This window comes from Glandiceps talaboti, chromosome 16, assembly GCF_964340395.1.
Source record: "Glandiceps talaboti chromosome 16, keGlaTala1.1, whole genome shotgun sequence".
In the NCBI taxonomy this organism is placed as follows: Eukaryota; Metazoa; Hemichordata; class Enteropneusta; family Spengelidae; genus Glandiceps; species Glandiceps talaboti.
Window position 1 is genome coordinate 13190700 of NC_135564.1, and position 26835 is coordinate 13217534.

At 34.8% G+C, this 26835-nt stretch overlaps 1 protein-coding gene across 1 annotated transcript; it reads left to right on the top strand.

Annotated features, from left to right (window-relative positions):
* The first annotated feature begins 559 nt into the window (after positions 1-559).
* On the top strand, positions 560-25310 carry LOC144447125 (hepatocyte nuclear factor 4-gamma-like). Its single transcript, XM_078137030.1, has 7 exons — positions 560-628; positions 17804-18046; positions 19398-19513; positions 22278-22445; positions 23302-23542; positions 24199-24435; positions 24997-25310. Exons 1-7 carry the CDS (start codon positions 610-612, stop codon positions 25308-25310), a joined length of 1338 nt encoding a protein of 445 aa, XP_077993156.1. The 5' UTR covers positions 560-609.
* Positions 25311-26835: the final 1525 nt, after the last annotated feature.

Here is a 26835-nt window from a genome sequence, read left to right on the forward strand (position 1 = left end):
ATTTGTGACGAACACTTGGTGGCGCTGTCACTTGAACGGGGTGGCGAGAACCCAAGCGGAAGATTGTTTTAATTTAGAGGTCTTTCTTCGCAAGTCTTACGGTCTTAGATGTATCAAATTCCCTCTTTATTTCAATAAACTCTGCGATTTCTTCACTGTATTGTTAACCACGAAGTAACTTTATTTTGGAGAGCCGGCCATGATAGCGCCCCCTTGAGGAGGCTTGATGAAAAAATGTGTGAGAAATGCATTTTGGCTGTGCTGTGTCCAGACACTCATCGAGACTTGAAGTAAAACCGTCTTTGTGTGTATGAGAGCCAAGAAGAAGATGATCGGTGCATACCGTGTTGTTCCTCAGAGGATGAAGATGTTTTCATCTTCATCCCAAAGTTTATATCTTTCTGTAAATCAGGTGATTACTTCACATATGCCCAATTCAAACATACCCGCCCCTTTTCTACCAATGGATTACTTATTGTTTACATTTCGCCTTCAATGGTTGTTCTTTTATTTCCCTCGGCTAGGAGTTGCTCCGAAAGTGCGATCTAAGTCCAAGGAACTGGAAGTGACCTTTGAAGTGAGGCCCACAACCAGTAGCGTAGTTTAAACATGACTGGAAACATGGAAGGTAACGTTTTTTCAGCTGTTGTTACATGATGTATAAGTAATGTAAACACCACACAGCGATTCGTCGGTGTGGCGCTCAGGTGTTGGGTGGCATCTAACATCGACGGTGGAGTCATGAGCCAAATCGAAATAGGTCATTTTTGTTGCGCTACTCTACCGAAATACCGGCAAAATACAGCGTGTAAGAATCGTGTGTTGTCAAACCAACACTGTAAATAACATATCTCATACACGATTGGTGTATTACGAAGCAGAGAAGACAGAGTTGCAAACGATGCTGCGTGTATGAACGTACCGACATATGATTTTGAGTTGTTAGTTTTCGATTGCATCTGTACACTATATGTGCATGGCGAATACCTGGCGGGTCTGTGGCCGGCCAAGTCGTCGCGTCGCTTAGTACTTAATCTTGAAAACATGAAAATGCATGCCTCAAAACCAACATGATTTGTTTAGTGCTGACAACTTTACCACCCAAGAAGTATATATATGCATATATAATGAATTCGAAATTGGCAAGGATTTCCGTCATAAAAATGGATGATAAATTTTTTTTTGGTCAAAAAATAAACTATTGATTTTTCGGTGAGTTTTGATCAGTTGAGATATTAACATTGTAGGAATGACAATGGATGTATGAAGAAGAACTTAGCAGTTAGGAATGTGTAATATTATAAATCATGTGTTTTTCTTCCAAATCTGTATTTATTGTTATGGTAATTTCCACCCCAGACTATGGAGTGAATTGTTAGTCTTGCTGTAAATAATGTCAATATTTTCTTCATACCTCCATGGTATATATATAAACAGATGATATGCATACACATCTGTAGTCCTGCTTCGGAACAGAAATAAGCACAGAGACTCAATTCTGATTGTTGCCCCTCTGGAGAATTCTGGAGGTAGGAAAGGACTACCTCCATGGGAGAATAGTCAGCAGTCAAAATTAAATCCTGGTTTACTTCATGTGTAAGCAGGATTATGACACGTCTGTATATAAACATACAAATGTTGTTGTGTTGGCTTCTTCTGCTAAAAACATAGACCCTACATACCTATTATACCTGACTTCTAAGATTTAAGATTGAATAATATGCCTCCAAGACATACATGTATATAGATATATTACACAGCAAAACATACAGTGAAATATTGCAGCAGGAAATATTCAGTTACAGATGAGGATGTTTTTAGCAAAATTGATCGATTTGTTGAGATTGTCAAGATATTTTACTGAAAACATCACTCACTGACACCATGGCTAAAATGTTACTCTTTGACGCAGAGTAAATGAATATATTAATGTAAAGTTTAATCATAGATGTAGGAGAGAGATCGAGAGGGAGAGAGATCTGTCCAACGTCTGTTGTTTAAATACATCTATTGAAGAATTTTGGGGGTGTAGCAAATCCAGATTATACCATGCTATTATGCTGGACTGTAGATTTGAAATTATATCAACAGTTTGGAGCAAAATTTTCACAACAAATATGAATCACTATACATAATAAAACACTGACAGTATTCAAAATCTTATATGCCAGCTGAAACACACACACACACACACACACACACACACACACACACACACACACACATACATACACACACACACACACACACACACACACACACACATGCACATTCTTGCACACAACAGAAAAAAAACAAAATTTACGATATCACTCTCTAGACAATGATGAAATTGTAGAGACAATTTACATCTTAGGTTGGGCCCATAACATACAGACAAGATACACAGCAGCCACCAATAAACTGTGCTTGCTACATGCACAACAAGCTAGACTATTTTCTGTATGTATAGCCTGAATGTATATGCTGTAATTCCTGCATAAATTGTTTTAGAATACGTCATGGCAACTTTGGCTAAAAGTTCACCATAATATTATCGATATAAGTTCAGTGGTTCGATAGTATATATGAAACAGATATAAAATCATGCAAAATAGAGTTTTGATATTTGAATCAAGAGTTACTAATTGTAAAAAAATATGTTTGATTGGTATAATTGTCCATAGAACTTAGAAGTGAAATATTTGCTCCATAAAAAGAAAACTCTCTCTGACCCAAATAAAAGTTAACATAATTTTTTCACTATTATTTTAAAATGTCCATACTAATGTAACTTTTAAAATATCAAAGTTTTCACATTTTGTAAGTATATTGCGAGAAAAAAAAAGATATTGTAAATTTAATTTATTGCATTGTATTTTCATTGAGCTTTGAGCAGCACCCTTTGACGTTATCATTCTTATTTCAATGAATGCAAAGTCATAACAAAAGTATTCGGCAAAGACTACAGAAATTTCGGGCAAGATAATTCCTTGTTTTGACTATGGTTTCACCTTTGACCTTAGATTTACTACTTGCACTGATTAGGTCAAACATTGAAAAAAACCTTGGCTTCAGAATCAGAATCAGTTTGAAATCACCTTTGAATCTGACTCTGATGCTTGCATCAATTTCAGTACCAGATATGAATGATTCCAATAATCCTGGATGATACTTAGTCAAACAACATCATTAAAACAACTGCAAGTGACCCCCACTTCACAGTCTCTTGACAAGGGTGGGAATGCCTCAGCTTGTTTTCGTTTGGGAAAAATACCTAAAATTAAAATAAATATTTGTCTGGCTTCTAAGGTATTTGTACATTGGTATGTATGTTACCATCACTTTGAAAGACTGTAGGAAACTCAATACAAAAAAATGTCAAAGATATCACCATAGAGAATTAGAACCTGCTGTTGTTGTCAACAACAACAACAACAACAACAACAACAACAACAACAACAGTGTTGTTGTCAATGTGACAATATAAAATTTTGTTCTGGTTTGCCAGTTTTAGTCTGTAAGATTAGTTAGTTTATTTCAGGAAAACAACAAGATCGACAACACAGATATACAAATGAAAAACTGTTACAAATTGTTGAATTACTTGGATAATGCACAAAAGTCAAAGATACAACATTCATGCCATATTATGGTTTACAAAATGTATATTGTACATAACATGATATCGTCAAAACATACAGAACTTACTAACAATAGCGTTGAAAGCTTTCTAAGCGCAAGCCACCAGTGTTCTCAACCAGTATAGAGTTATAGGTTCTACTGTTTGACTTGTAGTTGTACATGTTGAACATATTGGAAACAAATACAACATTCATCAGCTGTTCCACTTGGAAACTACTTTAATATAAAAACCAATGTATAACACTACTGTCGACAGTTGCCTTCAATGTCAACAAAATAATCTGTTGGCGTTGTCAGCACAATTGATGGCATAACATGGGTTTTAACATTTTAATATACCATGACATGGTATACTACGTAGACCCGTATTGTGCATGAATGCATATATACTGTATTTTGTGTTATTCAGACATGCCACAATACCAGGTACCAGTTGTAAGTTGATGGTTAAAGGAAAAGTCCAATCAAATACATTTGCACTTTTAGATAGCGTATCTTTGTGTTTTTAATTGATATGTATTTTAGAAATAAAAAGGAAACGTATTAAAGTTATGTGACTTTGAAATGTCAAAATTCTGCTATGTTGAGCCTCACTGTACTGTGCCGCCATTTTGGGAACTTTTGCACTTCTTACACTTTTATTTTATCAATAGAAATTGCAATGTCGTTTGATTGGACCTTTCCTTTAAGTAAGTTTTAGTAAGTAGATTGCTACAAGTACTTATTAAAAAGCAAATTACCCCCCCCCCTCCCCCTCTCCCCCATAAAGATAAACTCTTTTCTTACAAATGTCTTATAATTCTATCATTTTCTTGGTTGTGGAATCTGATCATAACGCTGCATGCTACTTCACTCTCTACATGTAATGTACAGCAAAGTTTTCTGTGTTGTAAAGTGTATTACAACTGGCGACATCAGATCGTGGACAACCAGAACATGTTACAAACAGGGAAAGTAAACAACTGAATTAGATTAATAACATTTGGCACAGCATGTTGGAAGTAGAGACTTGTATTACATTTTATCATTTGATAAGAACAGTTTTTTGGCCACTTTACATAATAGTTCACGTTCACAAACAAATTTCCAGTTCCCCTGGCATTTCATATACACATAAAGAGGCCATAAAACTGTTCTTATCAAACCATGGTGTGTAATACAAGTCTCTGCTGTTCTAACATGCTAAGCCAAGTGTTATTGATCCAATTCAGTTGTTTACTTTCCCTGTTTGTAACAGGTTCCATTTGTCCACGGTTTGATGTCGGCAGTTGTACATATTGTTTCAGATATATAGCATACCATGTTGCTATGTTGGTTATGTAGAGATATTGATTATTGTGAAAACATTGTGTACATTGTTCTTGCTTTATTCACAATAGCAGAAATACATGTATTGATAATAATATTTCATTTGAAGACTTGTGTAAATAAAGATAACAAAGACAAAACACATATCAGTAGTGGATAAATACATGTATTTTGTCGTGATAAAAAAATGTATTCATGAAATTCAGAATATGATTAAGAATACTAATTTGGAAAAAAATGATGCAATTGTAATCCAATTGAAGGACAGTGTATTTGATAAGACCCATTGTTCACATCGTGATCAATTAAAGTTGTCAGTTAGTTGAAGTTTTCACTTTAACAAATTATTACTATCTTTAAACTATTTTGGTGACACATGGTTTCTGGTAGTTTTCCTGTAAAATACCTTGTTTCATAGTCCAGTGATGTAGACATGCATTGTCATGACATAGAATGACAATGCCAAATACTTATGACATTGCCAATTATAATGATTACAATGCCAATTACAATACCAATTATAATGATGATTACAATACCAATTACGATACCAATTATAATGATGATTACAATGTCAATTACAATATGAATTATAATGATGATCACAATACCAATTACAATACCAATTATAATGATGATTACAATGTCAATTACAATATGAATTATAATGATGATTACAATGCCAATTACAATACCAATTATAATGATGATCACAATACCAATTACAATACCAATTATAATGATGATCACAATACCAATTACAATACCAATTATAATGATGATTACAATGTCAATTACAATACCACTTGCAATACCAATTACAATACCACTTGTAATACCAATTACAATACCAATTGTAATGCCAATTACAATACCAATTACAGTGATACTTACAATGCCAATTACAATACCAAGTACATATATAGAAATGAGTGGTCTCTGCCATATATGTGTGATGTGATGAGATAGTGTAAGATAGAAAATAAGTTTCTGTGTAGAAATGAAAGCTACAATACCATTCTTAAGTGTATTAGAATTATTGTACAAAATAGTGTTCCGTCATTCCGTATAGCAGTGATAGAAGAATATCACCACATTTCTGACAATGTGTGTAAAAATGACATCCAGTGACAGTAGTTCAAACACAGCATCCTAAGTGTGGAATGCATACTGATCATCTGCTCATTTGCATATCATTTAGGATTGCATATTACTGTCATCATTTGCATATTAAAATCCCTCAAAATTACGTTGTTTCCAACCTTGTTAGCTTATACCAACTGTTTATGCGTAGTCAGTCAGCACTGGTTTATCAACACACTGCATGATTGAAGTAATGTTGGTCATATTTTGAATCTTGTGGATGATTGAAAGCTAAAAACAAATACAAGAACAAAAGGTCCTATTCAGCATCCCGCTGACATTTTTTGCCTTTCTGATATATTACTTTTTAATTTCCATATGAAAAGTGTTCCGTATGTATGAACTTTGTGCACATAAATAGGTATTAGTTTTTATTAGTTCACTTCTGTAAAACTGTCAACGTTTGAGGTGTTGTTACTGCTGAAGTCATAATTTGTAAATCAATTGTATGCAAATTATATGCAAATCAATAATAATGCATAACAACATGAGTATGTGATTTGACAATACATGTAGTTTTTCAGTGACCTACGACACGACCCAGATAGCAACCCATAAAAGGTCATTCCTATCAAATTCTGGTGGCTGTAGGCAATGTCTCACAAACAAATATATTAAAGCTGTGAGTATTGTTTGGCATGGTTTTAGTTGGGTTTAGCACTATAGCAACAAATGACAGCTACAACTTGTTTTTTAGCCATCATAAATTTAGACCAGGTGTTTACTAATGAAGTAACTAAATATCAAAATATTGTAATTTTTGCGATTGATAAGAAATATACAGAAAGTAGTATTAGTGTTGTTACTTGAAATGATGTGAAGGGAGAATTGCAGTCAAGGTTTTCTGTCAAAAGCATAGCTGCAGTTTTGTAGACAACACCATTATTACTTGGGGGTGGGGGGGTATAGCTGCATTACATATGCCAGTGCCCTGCACACTTTAATTCTCTTAAAGGGCCATGTTTTAATCCTGGGTCATTGCATTAGTATTACCTTAACAAGAAGTACATAGAATTTTTCTTTTGTTATGGACCAACTTTTGCTATAGTTCTGCCAAACATCTGTTTTCCATGCCTTAAATTTTAATCATAATCTTAAGGGGTCCTTTAATGAATGGAACCCTGTGCATTGCAGTAGTGCTAGAGGCTTGATAAAGTGGCTGCCTAGAAATGTGTGTGTGTGTGTGTGTGTGTGTGTGTGTGTGTGTGTGTGTGTGTGTGTGTGTGTGTGTGTGTGTGTGTGTGTGTGTGTGTGTGTGTGTGTGTGTGTGTGTGTGCGTGTGTGCTTTCTTGGCTTCTCACCACCGCCTTGAGGTAAGAAAGTACAGATCAGGAAAAATTCACGGTATCTACCAGTTGGCAAGTTAGTTCAGCTGGTTAGAACATGTACTCTAAGGTTCCGGTACTTGAAGAAATGATACTCCGATAAAATGATAACCTGGTGTGTGTGTGTGTGTGTAGATATCAGTGACATCAAGTACATTTATGTAAATAATGTGGTTCTTGTGTCAGGGACATGTAAGTACCATGGTGTGGTAGTCACTATCTTGTCTCTGCTATCAGAGATTACTAACTTTTATGAGGGGATTCATTAATTAATTTATTTATTGATTACTACAGATTGTCAGTTTTATTACATAGCAACACAAACTAATTTGTATTTTGTTTCTCACACTTGTAGAAGAGATAGCGTGTGTTTTGTAACTTTATTTCAAATAATATTGTTTTATTTAGTTTTATTTCTCTAATGATAATATAGAGTGATAATGTACTTAGATATCTAATGATAATGTAATTAGTTTAGATATCTAATGATAATCTACTTAGTTAGATATCTAATGATAATGTACTGTGTTTAGATATCTAATGATAATGTATTTAGTTTAGATATCTAATGATAATGTATTTAGTTTAGATATCTAATGATAATGTACTGTGTTTAGATATCTAATGATAATGTATTTAGATATTCAATGATAATGTAATTAGTTTAGATATCTAATGATAATGTACTGTGTTTAGATATCTAATGATAATGTATTTAGATATTCAATGATAATGTAATTAGTTTAGATATCTAATGATAATGTACTGTGTTTAGATATCTAATGATAATGTATTTAGTGTAGATCTCTAATGATAATGTATTTAGTTTAGATATCTAATGATAATGTACTTAGATTATATGTCTAATGATAATATGCTTGTTAGATATCTAATGATAATGTAATTAGTTTAGATATCTAATGATAATGTACTGTGTTTAGATATCTAATGATAATGTATTTAGTGTAGATCTCTAATGATAATGTATTTAGTTTAGATATCTAATGATAATGTACTTAGATTATATGTCTAATGATAATATGCTTGTTAGATATCTAATGATAATGTAATTAGATATTCAATGATAATGTACATAGTTTAGATATCTAATGATAATGTACTTAGATTATATGTCTAATGATAATGTGCTTGTTAGATATCTAATGATGATGTAATTAGATATCTAGTGATAATGTACATAGTTTAGATATATAATGATAATGTACTGTGTTTAGCTATCTAATGATAATGTAATTACATGCCAAATGATAATGTACTTAGTTTAGATAACTAATGATAATGTACTTAGATATTCAATGATAATGTATTTAGTTTAGCTATCTAACGATAATGTAATTACACATCTAATGATAATGTACTGTGTTTAGATAATGTAATTAGCCTTTTACTCTTTTCTTACCTTAACCCAAACCATAACTTCTTAGCTTGGATACAAATGAGTCTGTTTTGCATCAGTCCACTGTTCAAACCCAGTTTTAGATTCTTAGGGGGTCTACCTCTATCCTTCCCTAATGTAACCCAAACCATAACTCCCTAGCTTTTATAGAAATGTGTATGTTTTGCTCCTTCAGTCCACTTTTCTAAATCCTTGACATGATAAGCACCGCCAATGCAACCTATGCAGTTTTATACTCCTAGGGGGTCTAGCCATATCCTTCCCAAACCGTAACTCCCTAGCTTTATACAAATGTGTATATTTTGCACCGTCTGTCCACTGTTATACATTCTAGGCTATGAATCCTTCATTTGGTAAAACGACTTGTATTGTAAATATATACGAGGAGAAGTAATCGATTTGCTGGGTCGACTTGGCAGCCTCGTATCACATCAACAATGTCATTGCGTGTGAGTCAGTCATAAATTGTAAGATTGTATAGAGTAGATATGGTTGTGATAACCTGGGCTTGTGACAACCATATTGATCAAAATAGTCAATGACATGTACTGATATAACAGCTATGTGTTATCTTGAAGTATGCTAAACCAAGCTTGGCACTCACTGCAGTCAAACTTAGAGCTGAAATAGGTGGAATTGGAAATGGTGTTTTTCGGTAATTTTTGTTTGCATTTTCCAATTTTCTACGTTGTTGTGTTCTTTGTATTATGTTTAAGCCTATCCTGTTAACTTCTTACAAAAATACACTTTGTTGACAAAACTTGTAATCTGAGGGTCATAGCTATACGTACCAGTGATTCATGAATGTTTATGTAGTGACTTGCATCATATCAGTGTATTTATCAACAATTACTCAAGGGGTAGTGCATCAAATCAGAAGGGTTGAAATGTTCCCAACAATAAAGGTTTTAATATTCCCAACATACAAAAATGAACCAAAATAGGGAAAGGTTAAAGCTAAAAAAGTAACTACGGAATTCAGAGACCTGTATTACTGGTAGTGAGAATTGAAAATCAGACTAAAATGTGGGATTTTGTGAAGGAAATAAAGATATTGTTGATTTTTAAAATCATGCTACTTGGCTTGTCATATAAACTGACAGACATTTCTTAGAAGGTAAACTGTCTCTGTGTCAATATTGATATTTAGAACCGTTATAAATTTTAATATATGAAAGTTGTATATCATTCTAAGTGTCATGACTTTTCTTTTGTACCATCTTGACATTTGTGGATAAATTATGCCAACATTAGTCAAGGTGTGGAAAACATGCTGTGTTAATGTGTCATTACAAAAAACATTACATATGTGATGCATATATACATACATACATACATACATACATGCATGCATTCATGCGTGCGTGTGTGTGTGCGTACATACATACATACATAACACATACATACATACATACATACATATCATATGATACATACATACATACATACATACATACATACATGCATACATACATGCACACACGCACACATAAATACAGACACACACACACATGCACACACATGCACGCACACACATGCACACACACACACACACACACACACACACACACACACAGATACACAGACACACATATGCGTGCATGATAAAAATGACTGCAAAACTCAGGTAGATTATACCTGTTTACCACCCATAGTAAAAACACTGGTAGAGAACCCTGGGTAAAATATCTGGGGAACTTTTGTACTTTTTACCTGTTTACCATCCTGTACAACAAGAACACTATGCAGTGCCACTGTTTGCATAAATTCCTACTGTTTTACTGTGGTCTCTAATCTGTTTTGGTCTAACTTTGCTGTACAGGAGAGATGTATGTATTTTGTACATTTGTGTGTTTGTTTTTATCTCGAAGTCACCTTTCTAATCATCCTTCCTGTACTAACTTTAACAAATCAAAGATTAAAGATTCAAAGATAGTTTGACATAAACAATAACAAGCTTGATGAAGCCAAGGTTTCCTGTGGTACTATCACATGTAACAATCTTACATAAACATAGATACACCTGGTATATCACTATGTAATGAAGTACATAAATAATGGTCACAAGGGATATGCTGTTTTAAAGTTATCAGGGCTAGTCTAATCATAACACATCAAGGATATGCCGTTTTTAAAGGTCCATTTTGGATTAAGATTGTACTTTAGGTGTGAAAAACAGTTGTCCGGCAGAGTTATACTAAAACGTTGATCCACAGCAAAAGAGTGATCCTATGTAATCCTTGTAGCTCTACTGATAAGGTAACATTAACGCAGTGACCCTGGATTGAAACACAGATCTTTAAAGGGGCATGTTTCAGTCCTGGGTCTCACATTAGAGTTATCTTAATAAGGATGTCATTGGATCGTTGTTTTGTTATGGACCAACCCTTAGCTCTTGTGAACAAATGTTTTTTTTCAGATCTAGATTTTAATTCTGATACAAAGTAGGCCTTTAGGTTTTTATTAAACAGATGTACTTATATATACAAATTACAAGGTGTATGTAGAAGAACTTCACTGTAAAATAATGGATGGATGGATGGATGGATGGATGGATGGATAGGTGGGTGGGTGGATGGGTGGGTGGGTGGATGGTAGGAAGGATGGCGATGGGGGGACGTATATGTATGAATGTATGCAAAATGAGGAACATGAAATGCATTGTGGGCAATTTGAATTTGAAACCTAGTTAGCCCAAATGATAATTGTTACATTCTGGAGCCATGCTTGTAAATATTGAGAACTTCCCAGTCGAGTAACTTTGGGAATGGTAACACACCTTGAGTATGTTCTGCCATGTGTTGTGTATGTTCTGTCATGCAATGTGGATGTTATGTCATGCGTTGTGTATGTTCTGTCAAGTGTTGTATATGTTCTGTCATGTGTTGTGTATGTTCTGTCATGCAATGTGGATGTTATGTCATACATTGTGTATGTTCTGTAATGCATTGTGTATGTTCTGTCATGTGTTGTTTATGTTCTGTCATACATCCAGACATATCAATCTTGGAGTGAACTCCAGAGTCCATGAATCAGAGATTATTGAAACTTGTTCTTGAACAACAAACACACTCCCTGTCTCTACTTGGGGGGGGGGGGGGGGGGGGGATAACAAGATTACAGATACTTCAATAATATTTTGACACTTCAAGTAAATATTTTTGCCAATTTCAAGGTTTTGTTGGCAGTAAAAGATTATCAGATTAAAGAAGCCATTTTTGCATACAAAATTGAATATATTACAGCTAAAATGATGTAGGCTTGGTGTTTCATTCATTGGACATTATGTTTTTGACACAAAGATAGACATATTTCAACTCTAGACTAACAATAACAGAGACACAATAAACACAGCAGGATCCTTTACCCAATCACACTGAACAGTGATAAGCATTGCTATTCTTTCACAGTGCAGTAAAAACAGACTTCTAATGAAAACATTACACATGGACTTGATGATTTTAATGGCTGCAATTGTTTATTTTGTAACTGATAATCAACATATCAACTTGACTACTTCTACATCCCCACTGTGCATGGCACCTATGTAATTGTTTCTTTTGCATTAGATGTTGTCTGAGGGTGTGTATTAATGTCATGTCACATGAGTGAAACACTAAACGTACATCATTTTAGCTGTAATAGAGATGTCCGTAATGTTTTGAATTGTAATAATTAAGGCAACAGGCTATAAGAATCAACAGGTGGTCTTGATTCAAGAATATTGTACCAGAAGACATGCTAACAAGGTAGATATAGTTCCTGTAAAAAGCTGAAAAAGTAACTTAGTGATGTAAACAAAATATGTTGTGGGTAGTTGATAAACCCAATGAATCAAGGTAGAATTAATCCCTGTGATAAACTGGTGACTAACAAACTGATGTAAGTGAAATGCAGTATGGGTAGATACATGTACATGCTATACTTGGAGCAGAGCTAGTTCCTACAATAAACTGGAGACTAACCCAATGATGGAAGTGAAATGCATCATGGGTAGTTGATAAACCTGGAACAGGGTAGATCCAGTCCATGTGAAAAACTGAAGACTAACATAATGTAGATGAAATGCACTATGGGTAGATGTATGATAAACCTAGCACCAAGGTAAAACGCGTTCCCGCTATGATAACCTGAAGACCTGCAAAGTATTACAAAGATCCTAGATATAGTTACATACCTTAGTATCTTAGAAGGAACATTCCAAATTTTATCCAATTGATGCGTTATTTTCATCAATGATTACCACTAATAGTTCAACTTTTAGTAATTGTTTGTGTGCCAGGCCGTGATTGTAATAGTTAGCGACTAACCATCCTGTATAATGGATTTTATCAGATTATCCCGTGACTGAGCAGAGCAAGCTTAGATAGTTTCCATGCAGATGACCTCACTATCTTGTCACAATTTTACATTTATTTCCAAAAAGAATGAAGAATTTTTTATATTGTTGTCAACTTAAATTCGGTTGAAGTGTAAAAATAAATGAGTCGATGGACGTGGAATAGAAAGGTGTTGTTTTCTGTGAATTTTGACGTGAGTGACGGTGGAGTGTTTGGTTGGTAATGTCGATGCAGTGATGTAGAGAGGATTGGGGTCAGTAAGATAATGATGTCATATGAAGAATTAATCAATTGAATCTCGACGATTTAAATAATATATCATTTTGTTTCTTCGATTCAATTTGGAATTATTCGTCGCAGTGGTGTTGTGGATTGTCGTGCTAACTCATTCTCAATGACAGGTATTTCAAACTTTGTACGTCAACTTGTATGTTTCAGAATGTCGGCAGTGTCGTGTTTTGTGTGTGTGATGGAATTGTTGGATTTTGACTTTGTGAGCAAAGTTTATATTATAGTCTTTGTACTAGCGTTCAATTGTGCAACCTCATCACGAGGAAAGAATACACAAACCGTCGTATTGTGTCTGATACAAGCATGGGTATTATATACTATCACAGTTGGACAATGAACATAATGTAGGAAACGATCGAAGTATATTCACGGACAAGAGTAGATAAATGTTCAAAGTTCACTAACTTGATTAGAAACTTTCTTCAAAAAAATGACTGATTTTGAAAGTGATTATGACATGAGGTAATTTTTTGTAGACTACAAAGTAATCGTTCGATAAGTCAAACTGGGCAAGATTAGTAGTCATCCGTTCATCACTTCTCATTCGATAAACTGAATCGTTATCGTTCCAAACCAGAAATAATTTTGTGACGTTGGACTTTGTATGTAGCTTTCAGTGTCACTTTTCAGATTTGCTTGAACTTGATACCTAGCCGAAAACAATACATTTGTTCCAATACATGTTAATGTACTTTGAATTGGTGATATACTTACATGTACCCTTGGTAGTCCTACAATGTACATGTTTGTACAGTGTCAATGTGACAGTAGCGGTGAAAACAAACCCCTTACTGCGACAAATGTCAACAAAATGCAATATCTACATTTTCAAATAGGTTTTTGTAACAACCTTCACAGGACATTATTCATACATTTAGCAAAACGGGTATACGGGGCAATCTTTTTTCAAACTTGCATCGGAGAGGTGTTTTGGAGACTAACATGTTTTCCACAAATTTAGATACGTGAATTTCCTAATGTTGAGAATTTGTACTATGGATTGTATATTGTTAGTTCAGAATTTATGATTTGATAGACTTTTTGAATGAATGAAAGATATAAGATTGGATGAAAACTGCAAACAAAACATATAACTGTTTTATTTTTGTACAATATATGTGTTCATTCATTTCAAGTTTGTGTCATAGACATTCAGGAAATTTTTGATTTTGGTTAGTGTTTTTGATGTGAAGTCAAAATATGTTTAATGTGGAATGCCATATGTATACAAGTTCTTATGATTTATGTGTACTAAACTACAAGTGTATGCATTACTACAAGTATTTGCAGTGAAATAATATGTATGTTTGGTTCAACAAAATGTCACATGAACCCATGTAAAAAATTGTGTTTTTGATTGCCCAACAATTCCCTCGCCTCAACCTAAATCTTGTTTATGCAGGTTTAGAAGATTATCTTGAAAATCATACGCAACTCTGAAATTTGAGTGGAAAAAACACAAAAGCGAATACTGTGTTTTCCTGTCACCCCCCAAATAAATGAAAAGATGACTAAATGAAAGTATGTAATCAAAATCACAATTGTCTTTTCATTAGGCAAAGCATGAAATAAACATACCCATGTACTAGTGGAAAATAAAAATATGGCGATACATATAGCATAACCTACAAAATTGTATAGACTACCGGTAGTGCTGTAATAATGCAAAAAGTCAAAACGAAAAAGTATGTTAACAGAAAGAGAGAAAACACAATTTTCTTTCCATCAGCCTGAAACATTTTAGTGCCATTTTGAGTGGGAGCCGTGGTAAAGTGACTTGGAAACTCGGGTAGATTTTACCTTGTCTGATAACTTTAGCAGAAAATAAAATTTGATTCAACCTACAAAGCTCTGTCTTATTGGTAAGGTTTGAGAACCCCAGTAATAAACTTGTATAGTTTCCCATATATTTTACTGCCCTGGTAAAATGACTTGGAAACTCGGGTAGATTTTACCTTGTCTGATAACTTTAGTAGAAAATAAAATTTGATTGAACCTACAAAGCTCTGTCTTATTGGTAAGGTTTGAGAACCCCAGTAATAAACTTGTATAGTTTCCCATACATTTTACTGCCCTGGTAAAATGACTTGGAAACTTAGGTAGATTTTACCTTGTCTGCCAACTTTAGTAGAAAAAAAACATATAAGCTGTACGGACAAGTATTGTACTACATCTGTAATCAGTGTACTGTCACAGTTTTATACAAAAAACATGTTGGAACAAAACCCAAATGGTGTATTGATAATGTCAGAATGCAACCAAGCTAATAGATTACTGTTTAATAGCAAACATTAGTTGTTAGGTTTTTGGAGTAGTTTTCTGAGTAAAATGCTGTATTTCGTTTTAAATTATTTAAAAAGGACACTGAAATAAGTTCTTGTAAAAAACTACAGAGGTGTGAAACAAGTGGAAGATTGTTTTTGTTCTGATTTCAAAATCTTGAAAATGTTTGGAATTGTGAAATCATTGCATGGACATAGACTAATTAATGATAACCACAAGGTGACACTGTCAAAATAGAAAAAAGTCAAGGTCACATTGTGTTTACAACTTTATATGAAAAGTAACTTTTATAAAATTTAGCTTATAATCAAATAATCGTTACAATGATAATGGTTTATTTCACATTAAAATGGTGGCCAACAGATCAAATTTTATCCAAATACTATTCTTTCAAAACAGTATACATAATTGCAATTTGTGTCTTAAAGTTGATAAGTTTGGTTGTAAATCTTTTAAAAATTACTGGATAATATTGATTATGCATGATATTATTACATACTCAAGCCAAGTTATTGTCTTTGAATAAAAAATATGGATTATGATACCCTGGTCGACTGGTCGTTCTACATCACAACAATTCTTGTTTATGTCACAGGTTTTGCGGTGCTCGAAATATGACTCAAAATGTTCCACGTCCTAATTTTTCATCAATTATGCTTGACGAAGTATAATTATATTATTCCCCAATATTTTACTTCATTCAGTGAAAAATACTCGTGACCTAAGTATTTGTGATAAAGACCCCTTAGGTCACCTAAGTAACAAAGACCCCTTAGGTCAGTTGTGTTTTCCGCAGCTGAATGAAGAAAAAAATTAGGGAAAAATAGTTAAAAGTACAAAATACTGGTCTTACAATGTTTTATCATAGACCCTCCGTTGTTGGATGGTCTATGGTTTTATACAATAAAAACGAACACAGTCAACAATGGGACAACTTGTTCTAAGTTGTAGTAAAGTTGATGAGATTACAGTATCTAGTTGGGTATTTGAACACAATAGGTGTACTGATAATACAGCTGGCTTTTACATACCAGAAGCCCACTTATAATAGGTTTTGATATGGGGAGAAGATAAATGTTAGAGCTCAATGTTGTGAATCCAACGTTTTGACAGTAGTGCTGGCTTATCAGTCGAGTCCTTAAGGATTAGATAAGATTAATCTTTTATCCAGACAAAGTTTTTTTAGATCTGCCTGACAACTTTTTCTCACCCAAAGTATTAATCCAAATCCAAAATTACCATTTTATAAGTACATTTGACCTTGATGTTTTGTGTTCTTTGTTTCTTTTAGAGTTTACTTCATTGCAAGCCTTTTAATTGCAACATTGTGTATGTAACTGCAGAGAGAGAGAGAGAGACAGAGACAGAGACAGAGACAGAGACAGACAGAGAGAGAGACAGAGAGAGAGACAGAGAGAGAGAGATGTATACATAATGTAAATGTAGACACACAGACAGACAGGGATGCAGGCAGGTCGACAGACAGGCAGGCAGGTTGACAGACACACACACACACACACACACACACACACACACACACACACAAATGCTTAATATAATACATTCACCAAGTATATATTCATCTGCATGCAAACGTGCATGCACACTTGTGTGTGCACACACATGCATGCAGTTAAGCACCTGCATACACAGACACTTACATTCACACACACACACACACACACACACACACACACACACACACACACACACACACACACACACACATGCACTCACCCCCACACATCATATCCATACTCATGCATATATACCCACACATGCTCTCACACATACCTGGACATACCCTCCCACACACACACACATGCACCCACATGCTCACAGCATGCATACTCACATGCACATACATCCTCACAATATCTGCACACCTATCCACATGCACTCATGCATGTGTGTATGCCTGATCACGTGTACTCACACATAGACATGCACACACACAAACATGCATGTAGTAAAAAAAATTTTGAGGTGTATATTTCTATAAATGCAATCAATGAGTAACTTGTGAGAAAAGAACATTTAAATAAACTGTGTAAATTTATGATTCTTTACAGAGAGTGAAATGAATGGTAATACACAGAGTTCATTATGTGCAATATGTGGGGACAGAGCTACTGGTAAACACTATGGGGCGTCTAGTTGTGACGGATGTAAGGGATTCTTCCGACGAAGTGTACGAAAAAATCACCAGTACTCATGCCGTTTTAACCGCACTTGTGTCGTAGACAAGGACAAACGAAATCAGTGTCGCTACTGTCGTCTTAAGAAGTGTTTCCGAGCTGGCATGAAAAAAGAAGGTAAACAAAATATCACTTGTTGTTTAGAAGAGATTTTCATTCTTATCGCAACTGGTTCATTTTATTATTAATATCATCAAGGTCTTTTATTCTTGCATGTAAATATATTGCAAGGAGATTCATACACGATAAAACGTTTAGTACACGTTTGTAGTGATGACGTTTGTTTGTTCCGACCCATTGTTTCCACATAAACCGTTACCTCAGGGAGGACTGTTTTGTATGTACACATAGGATAGTAAATCTTACTGTACAAAATCATACATGCTCACACTCACGTTCAGGACACTTTAAGTAAGGTAATACCAGACACGTTGTATTGAATTGACCCCAAAAACCTTCCTAACTCCATTGTTAGTTTTTAATGGAGAATAATATTAATAGAATAGTATTCGATGCTGGACTCCATCTATAGTTATTAGGAATAAACTAGACTCCAAAAAGATGTATCTTTATTCCTAATGTGCAGAATATTTGGTTCAATAAATAATTTCTATATTCAAGAAATACAATTTAATTTCAGTTAAAAGATTCTGTCTTATATAACCCTACCGAATTTTGAAAAATGTTCACATTTTCAGTGATATATTAAAACAGCTTCTGTATTTACTAGTGACTCTGAATGTGAAATGTTGATAAGTTGATAAAAATTGACTTTCTAATGTGAGATATAGTGCTGGGTTTCCGGTAGTATTTTGATGTGTTTACAATCTCAGTAAGTTAATAAGGTTAGAGCTTCATACATGTACCATCATGCATGGATCATAGCGATGTGACCCCAACAGTTTTCATCATGGTTTACATCATATATAAACGTGTGATGTTGCACTTGTAATGTTCATTTAGGGAGAGGGGAGGGGGATTGGCCTAAACAATCGATGTTTGTTCATTGAGCTTGTATGACATTGTGCAATCGTCCCGACATTGTGTGATCGTCCCTAAGGGCCTTTAGTTATTGGATGTCATCTAGGTAATTGATATATTTGTATGAGCTTACTCATGGCTTTGTATGTGTGAATCATTCAAGATTTGCAGAGGGATAGAGGTTTATGTAATTCATATGTGATACATGTACCTGAAATAGAATTTTACCAGATACATGTATACATGTCATAAAAATAATGAACATTTCTTAGTCGACACTGTGACTTCTGTTCCATGTACATGCTTCATAATTCCTATAGGCATGTGTGATAATAGGTCAACCTTCTTTTTTTGACCCACGAGCTAGAGGTAAAAATGATATTGCACTACCCAGAATTAAATAACTGATGCACAGTTGCAAGTATTAGTGAACCTTAGATGTACATCAGAAAATTTTACTTGCAGATTTTGATTTTCTTTGTTCCAGCTGTTCAAAATGAACGAGATCGTATAAGTACCAGGAGAACAAGTTATGATGAAACCATGACGACCGCTAATATGTCAGTCAATATGTTACTCAACGCTGAGGTCTTGTCAAGACAGGTAAAACCAAACTATATATTGGGTAATACATTAGTAGTTAGTGTAGTCAAGTGACAATTAGTTAGTAAAATTACCAAACTATATCTTGGGTATAATACAGTAGTAGTTAGTGACAAATAGTTAGTAAGTTTACCAAACTATACCTTGGGTATAATACAGTAGTAGTTAGTGACAAATAGTTAGTAAGTTTACCAAACTATACCTTGGGTATAATACAGTAGGAGTTAATGTAATCTAGTGACAAATAGTTGGTAAGTTTACTAAACTATACCTTGGGTATAAGCTGATACAGAATTAGTTGATAAGGTTATATTCTTTACACTAAGGTTTTGGGAAACCTGATAAAAGTTGTATACATTGTGCCTTGGGAATTCAGACTACTAACTACAGTTAGACTACAGGGTAGACATTACAAGCACCTGGCTCTCCTGTTGCCATCTTTGGGGTTCAAGACTGCAATGAATTGGTTACCAAAAGGGTAACGTCACTCCAGGAAATAAAATGATATATTTCTATGAATTTATAAACGATTATAATGTTTTCAATTGGATAAAAAATATGTCCAGGTTTACATTGTCTTGGCTTTATTAGAATGAATTCTATGTTTCACCTGCATCCTTGTAGGCTGCTTGTTGCTGATGTCATACACACATTTCCATGATGTAATACACGTGTAACTGTGATGTCATACTCATATTCCCATGATGTTTATATACATGTATCCATGATGTCATATGTATATGGATGGGTAATGGTTCAACCACAGCATCATCACATCACAGACATGTAAGTAGTCTGTGTGTCATCGCCATAGCAACAGAAGGCATGAAAGAAGTTCCACAACTAGGAAAATAAACTTAAGACGCCCAAATGTTGTCTTCTTGACAGTTTTTGTGAGAGATATAGTATAAAACATAAATTTATTGTTCTTGGTAGAACAAATGTCAATAAACGTAAGAGCAAAAAAGAAATCGTGCTGAGTACACTACATCGCATTTTAATCAGATTGGTGGAAAATACCAATAACACTAGTTATTCACCTAGTTGTTTTTGTACTTTCATGCCTTCTATTCATATTCTGAGTTTTAGATCATTTGAAATGTCATCATTGTCTCTCTATATAAAAAGCTACTACATGTGTATTGTCCCCACAGCTGAAGTAAGGTTCAGTCATGCTTTTGTCATTGCAAATTAAGTGTCTCTGCCAGAGCCTGTGTATATGTATGTATGTATGTGTGTGTGTGTGTGTGTGTCTGTCTGTCTGTCTGTCTGTCTGTCTGTCTGTCTGTCTGTCTGTCTGTCTGTCTGTCTGTCTGCCAGGTCTGTCTGTCTGTCTGCCAGTCTGTCTGTGTGTCTGTCTGTATGTATGTATGTATGTATGTATGTATGTATGTATGTATGTATGTATGTATGTATGTATGTATGTATGTATGTATGTATGTATGTATGTATGTATGTATGTATGTATGTATGTATGTATGTATGTATGTACGTACGTACGTACGTACGTACATACGTACATACGTATGCATGTACGTATGCACGTACGGTATGTATGTATGTATGTATGTATGTATGTATGTATGTATGTATGTATGTATGTATGTACATGTATGTATGTATGTATGTATGTATGTATGTTACATGCCTGTCTGCCTGCCTATCTGTCTGTCTGTCTGTCTGTCTGCCTGTCAATATGTCTGTCTGTCTGTCTGTCTGCCTATGCATTCTTGTATGCATAATATATGCACATGTCTGTGTTTATATGTCTCTGCGCTTGTGGCTGTGCCTCTCTGTATGTACATGTATGTATGTGTGTGTGTCTGTCTTTGTGTCTGTGTCTGTGTCTGTGTCTGTGTCTGTGTCTGTGTCTGTGTAATGTTATGTGATATTTGTTTAGCAGGCAGTGTAATATTTATGTAGCCTTTGGGATACAGATGTCAGTGTATCAAAACATTTGATAAATCTCATATATTGATTTGTTACTCTTAATCAGTTTGTTGAGTTGAATAAAGAATAATTGCACTTTAGGGACTGGCAGTAATCAAAACTGACACACAGCTTCAATACGTTATATCTGAAAACTTATACCAACTTATCAATTTATTGTGATTTTGTGTTTAAAAATACACAAACTTATCAACTGCAGAAATATACCAATTAAAGCTGCACTAGCCACAACTGGAACTTATTTTGAAACTTGTTAGATATGATGCCCTAATCATAATATTGAACACCCTGAGCAGTATTGAATCATAAACATATTTGTGTAGCAGTGCATATGCATAGTATGGTGCAAATATGTCCAATCAAATTAATTTCTGGGTCTCCACCCCAAAATCAGCACACTGAACACAATCACGATTTCAACCTGTTGCTGTATTACATATGGATAAATTGACCTCTCATTAACATATACAATGAATTATTGGTATTTGAACCATTTCCAGTGACTGTATTGTTGGTTGTCAGATCAAAACAATAAGACTCGTGTCACAGCTAGGGCAGGTTTAAGTTACAATTACACTGACCTGTCAATTCACTTGATCACTTAGAACTAAACGTATCAACTTTACAGGATAATTTAATTGTCATGAAGTTCTCCAACATATCAATACACATATTCTGTTAAAGATCTAACGTTCACTATATTCATGATAAAAATTCCTGTAATTTTTTGTCAAACTGTTAATTATCATGTGTATATAGTTCACCATTGTGTTGTTCAAATCCTTGCATGGTAACTGTAAATCATATCTTACAGATGTTTCCTCACCAGATTCCGTCAACTCCAATGCCAGAGAACAGTCTCACAGCCAAGAAAGTCGCCACACCAGAAGACATATGTGACAGTATGAAGCAGCAATTACTTGTCTTAGTTGAATGGGCCAAATATATCCCAAGTTTCTGTGAATTACCACTCGATGACCAGGTATGTTTATTAACATTTTCTGCCATGGTTTTCTTTGTTATCATAGGATGTAACATTTCACTCACAGATTGTGTGCCCTCTAAGCCAATTTGATATGCCACTGATGGACAGCAAATTCTTGTCACCCATCAACATGCTCCCCATCCCTTACTATGCTGCTGCACTGATGCACACTAATTTGTCACCCACCAAAATTTGATGCTGTCTTATCTCTTACTGTGTGGTGACCAGTTTGCCTACAAAATCAATTTGCTGTACCACTGATGCACACCAATTTGTCACCCACCAAATTTGATGTTCCCCTATCTCTTACTGTGTGGTGACCAGTTTGCCTACAAAGTCAATTTGCTGTACTACTGATGCACACCAATTTGTCACCCACCTAATTTGGTGTTTCGAAATTTCTTACAATGTAGTGATTCACATGAAAACACAGTGTTTATCATTTTGACTTACAACAATAAATGTTGTCTTCTTTTAGAGGAGTCAACACACTGCTGTCACAGATTCAAACAGTTTTGACCCTTTTTAAGTAGAAAATTTCTTTGAGGGTGGTCAAGTGGCATTTTGGTAAAATATGATTGCATCTTATTTGTAATCTCTTAAAAGTCTGTGATGTACGTCATAAGTACTAGTATTTCAACCAATACACAACATACTGTTGATAAGCTGAGAACTTTCAACTGCAAACAGTCAGGCTTGTTCACTCATGATAGAGGGCGCTGTTGATAAGCTGAGAGCTTTCGACTGCAAACAGTCAGTCTTGTTCACTCTATGATAGATGGCACTGTTTTATGATCACGTCACAAAGTCATACTTCATAAATCACCAACTTATTTATCGTTTCCATTTATAGGTTGCCCTCCTTAGAGCACATGCAGGAGAACATTTAGTATTGGGTGTAGCTCGCCGTTCTCTCCACTATAAAGACGTCTTACTGTTAGGAAATGATGTCATCATACCACGCCACGCACCACAGTTGGAAATCAGTCGCATAGCGTCACGCATACTAGATGAATTAGTACGCCCACTTCGCGATGTCCAGATAGATGAACAGGAGTTTGCCTGTTTGAAGGCCATAGTGTTTTTTGATCCAGGTAAAGTCTATATTTCCATCCCAGTTTTCAGCCATGAATGTTGGTGAAAGTTCAGTGTTTCTCCTCATCTAGCTGCTAGACACTCTGGCAGTTCTGCTAATTTTAAAAGCAGCCACATGTCACATGGCACCCAATGCACTGCCGTGGGCTTGCTGAAGCTGAGCACTAGATCTAGAGGTTTTGTCATTTTCAGCTTTTCCAAGTTTACATCCAAGGTCTTGCTATAAAACTATACCTCTCCCTGTTTTCAATCAGCCATGTTGTTTCAAATTTATGTAAAACTGTCACTTTTCTAGAATCTATTCTGAATTCACTAATGACATTAAAATGTTGTGACTTTTGTTATTTCAACTACAAAAACATATTGAACCATGGCAATGGTTAGAGCTCCAACCAGAAATCATAACACTGTCATTATGACATAAATTTTTAGTTACCAATAAATTAATAAAACCACCATGGTATTGGTTTCTAATTCTCATGTAGTATATTTAATCACCTCTATCACACTGTTAACTCAGATATTCCTGTAAATCAATTTTAGTGTGTGTTGTGTATTTGTACTTTTACTGTTCTTCCACCAAAAATGGGACCTCCTTTACAGACTGTAGCTATAATAGAATGGTGTGGTCATTGTTATTTCTGTTTGTTGACAGATGCAAAAGGTTTGAGTGACAACATGAAGATTAAAGCTATCCGATATCAAGTACAAATCAACCTTGAAGACTACATCAATGACAGGCAATACGACTCTAGAGGGCGCTTTGGTGAAATGTTGCTTGTCTTACCATCCTTACAAAGTATCACATGGCACATGATAGAACAAGTTCAGTTTGCTAAGTTGTTTGGTGTCGCCAAGATAGACAACCTCTTACAAGAAATGCTTCTTGGAGGTAAAGTAATCATTAGTATATGTAAAGTTATCAACTTTAAATAAAATGTTCCTTCTCTTTTTTTTTTTGTTACATTCTCTTACATTCAAAATCATTAGTCTCCCCAGCTGGCACAGCTGAGAGGGGGCTACAGGAATGGCATCCATCTGTCTGTCTGTCTGTCAGTGCATCCATCTGTCTGTCTGTGCATCCCTGTTCAGCTAAATCTTCAACATTCCAATGACATTCAGTTCGATGGAGTGTTGATACTGCAATGAACTGCAAGTTTCTCTACTTATTTTTGATGAGAGGGGTATAACAACTGCCTGTAATAACTACTGGGTATTGAAGCAATCACTGATGTAATGCTAATAGAAGGTAGCGAGGAGATATTCACATTATTTGTGAAAGTGTTAAAATGACCTTATGATGTTTGATGACTATTTTATATCTTTTTTTTACAGTAACTGACGTATTTTGAAATGTTTATTAAGTTGGTGCATAGAAATCACAGGAAGTGTCAGCACCCTTAGTTGTTATCTTGACCGAGAAAAATGCTAACTTATATTGTTTGTATTTCAGGAACCAGCAACGATCCACAGCAGACGTCAGTTGTACAATCTACGTCTGTCACCACAGATCACCTGACCAATGGCCATGCTATTCTTAACACAGGTGAGACACCTATTTCACCTGCACACACCAACCCGGAGTACGTGAAAATCCACCCACAAGTACCAATACACGTCCCAAAACGTGAAGACCTGACTGACATGGACAACTATGCCTCCACCAGAATCACACAAGCTAAATATACAAATGCCACCACAGCGCCACCAACCACCGCTCAGTACGAAGAAATTATGACAAGTAAAACAGAGACTGCCACAAGTTGAAACCACCAACTGGCAACAAATTAGCGAGTTGGCATGGCAATATGTAGATTAGCAGGTAGTTGCCATGGCAGCAGCTTCATAAGGTTGTTGCCCTGGCCATATAGCAATCATCATGTGGTTGCCATGGCAACATGTTGATCAGATGGTTGTCATAGCAATGTTAATTAGCAGGTGGTTGCCATGGCAACGCATTGATAAATAGGCAAGTGCCTTGTTTCGTCTCGTTATACTTCAAGTGATAATACTTTTTTTTCCAGAAAGAGTTATAATAAAGAAAGATGTTTAGTTTGATATATTTTGATATCGATCGCCAAAACTTTTCATGAAAAGTTGGTCATTCAGGTTAACAAATTGAGATGTCTTACACTTTTTTTTTGTACTTGTCAGCTGTAATGGCACAGGTCACCAGTGTGATCATTCATAGACTGTATGTATAAATGGGTTTGGTATGTTTTCTGTAGTTACTTATCAACTGGATTTGGATTGACTTGTACAAATTGTTTTTTTTTTTACAAAATCTGACAAGATTAAAGGTAGTAATACCGAAACCATCAAACCTTTATTTTCTAAATTGGAGCACAGTTGACAACCTTTTTAGACTACAAATAAGTTGAGTATTTGTCACGTCAGCTTAGGATCAAAATTTTGAGAAGAAAATAAGATAATAACACTTATGCAAGAACCTGGGATTGAATCATGAGTGTGTAGAGGGAGATGTATTTTCACTGCAACTAGATTTGAATATAGGCAGTATACATTATATATACAACATGTGTTTTTATGATCAGTACTTTTATTAGTCTCGTTGGGGCTCTCGCTTCATGGCTACTACCTACAGAGTCTGGGGAAATAGATTCAATATATATGTATGTGACTTCCACTTCAGTTAGGGCACACAATCATAGCAATAAGGCCATATATTGAGTTAGTAAAATTATTTGAAATTAACAGATACCTGTTGCTCGAGACTGTCAAACATGTGACACGAGCTTGGACTGTCAAAGGTAACACAGGGCGTCACATTCTTGGCAGTAAATTTTCCCATGATTCACATGTCCTAACCAATATCAGTAGTTGCATACATTTTGTGTACTATTCTCCAGACTCTGTGAGAGATGGTAGAGAATCCCGATAATGAGAGTCTGGATAACTGAGACTAGACTTTTAATATTCTTGTATAGGACTGCCATCTTTTAGATGTAGAACCCACAAATCACTTTGATTAGAATTTAGTAAATATGGAATTTATTCAAGAGAGTACAAAACTGTAATCAATTTATGCTGTTTTCATTTGATTGATAATACTTTAAAAAGTTGTAACAAATATTTCTGTTATTGTTGTGTATAACTCTTTTTTTTTTGTTTCGTTTCAAGATGTGAAAACTAAAGACTAGGTTTTATATCATAGTTCATAGTCTATCAGAATTAAAAGATAAAAATATCACAGATGTCGTAAATATACAAGATTTCTTTGTTGAATTTGAGAGATTTTACAATTTCAATGAAATAATGAACCATTTTATAA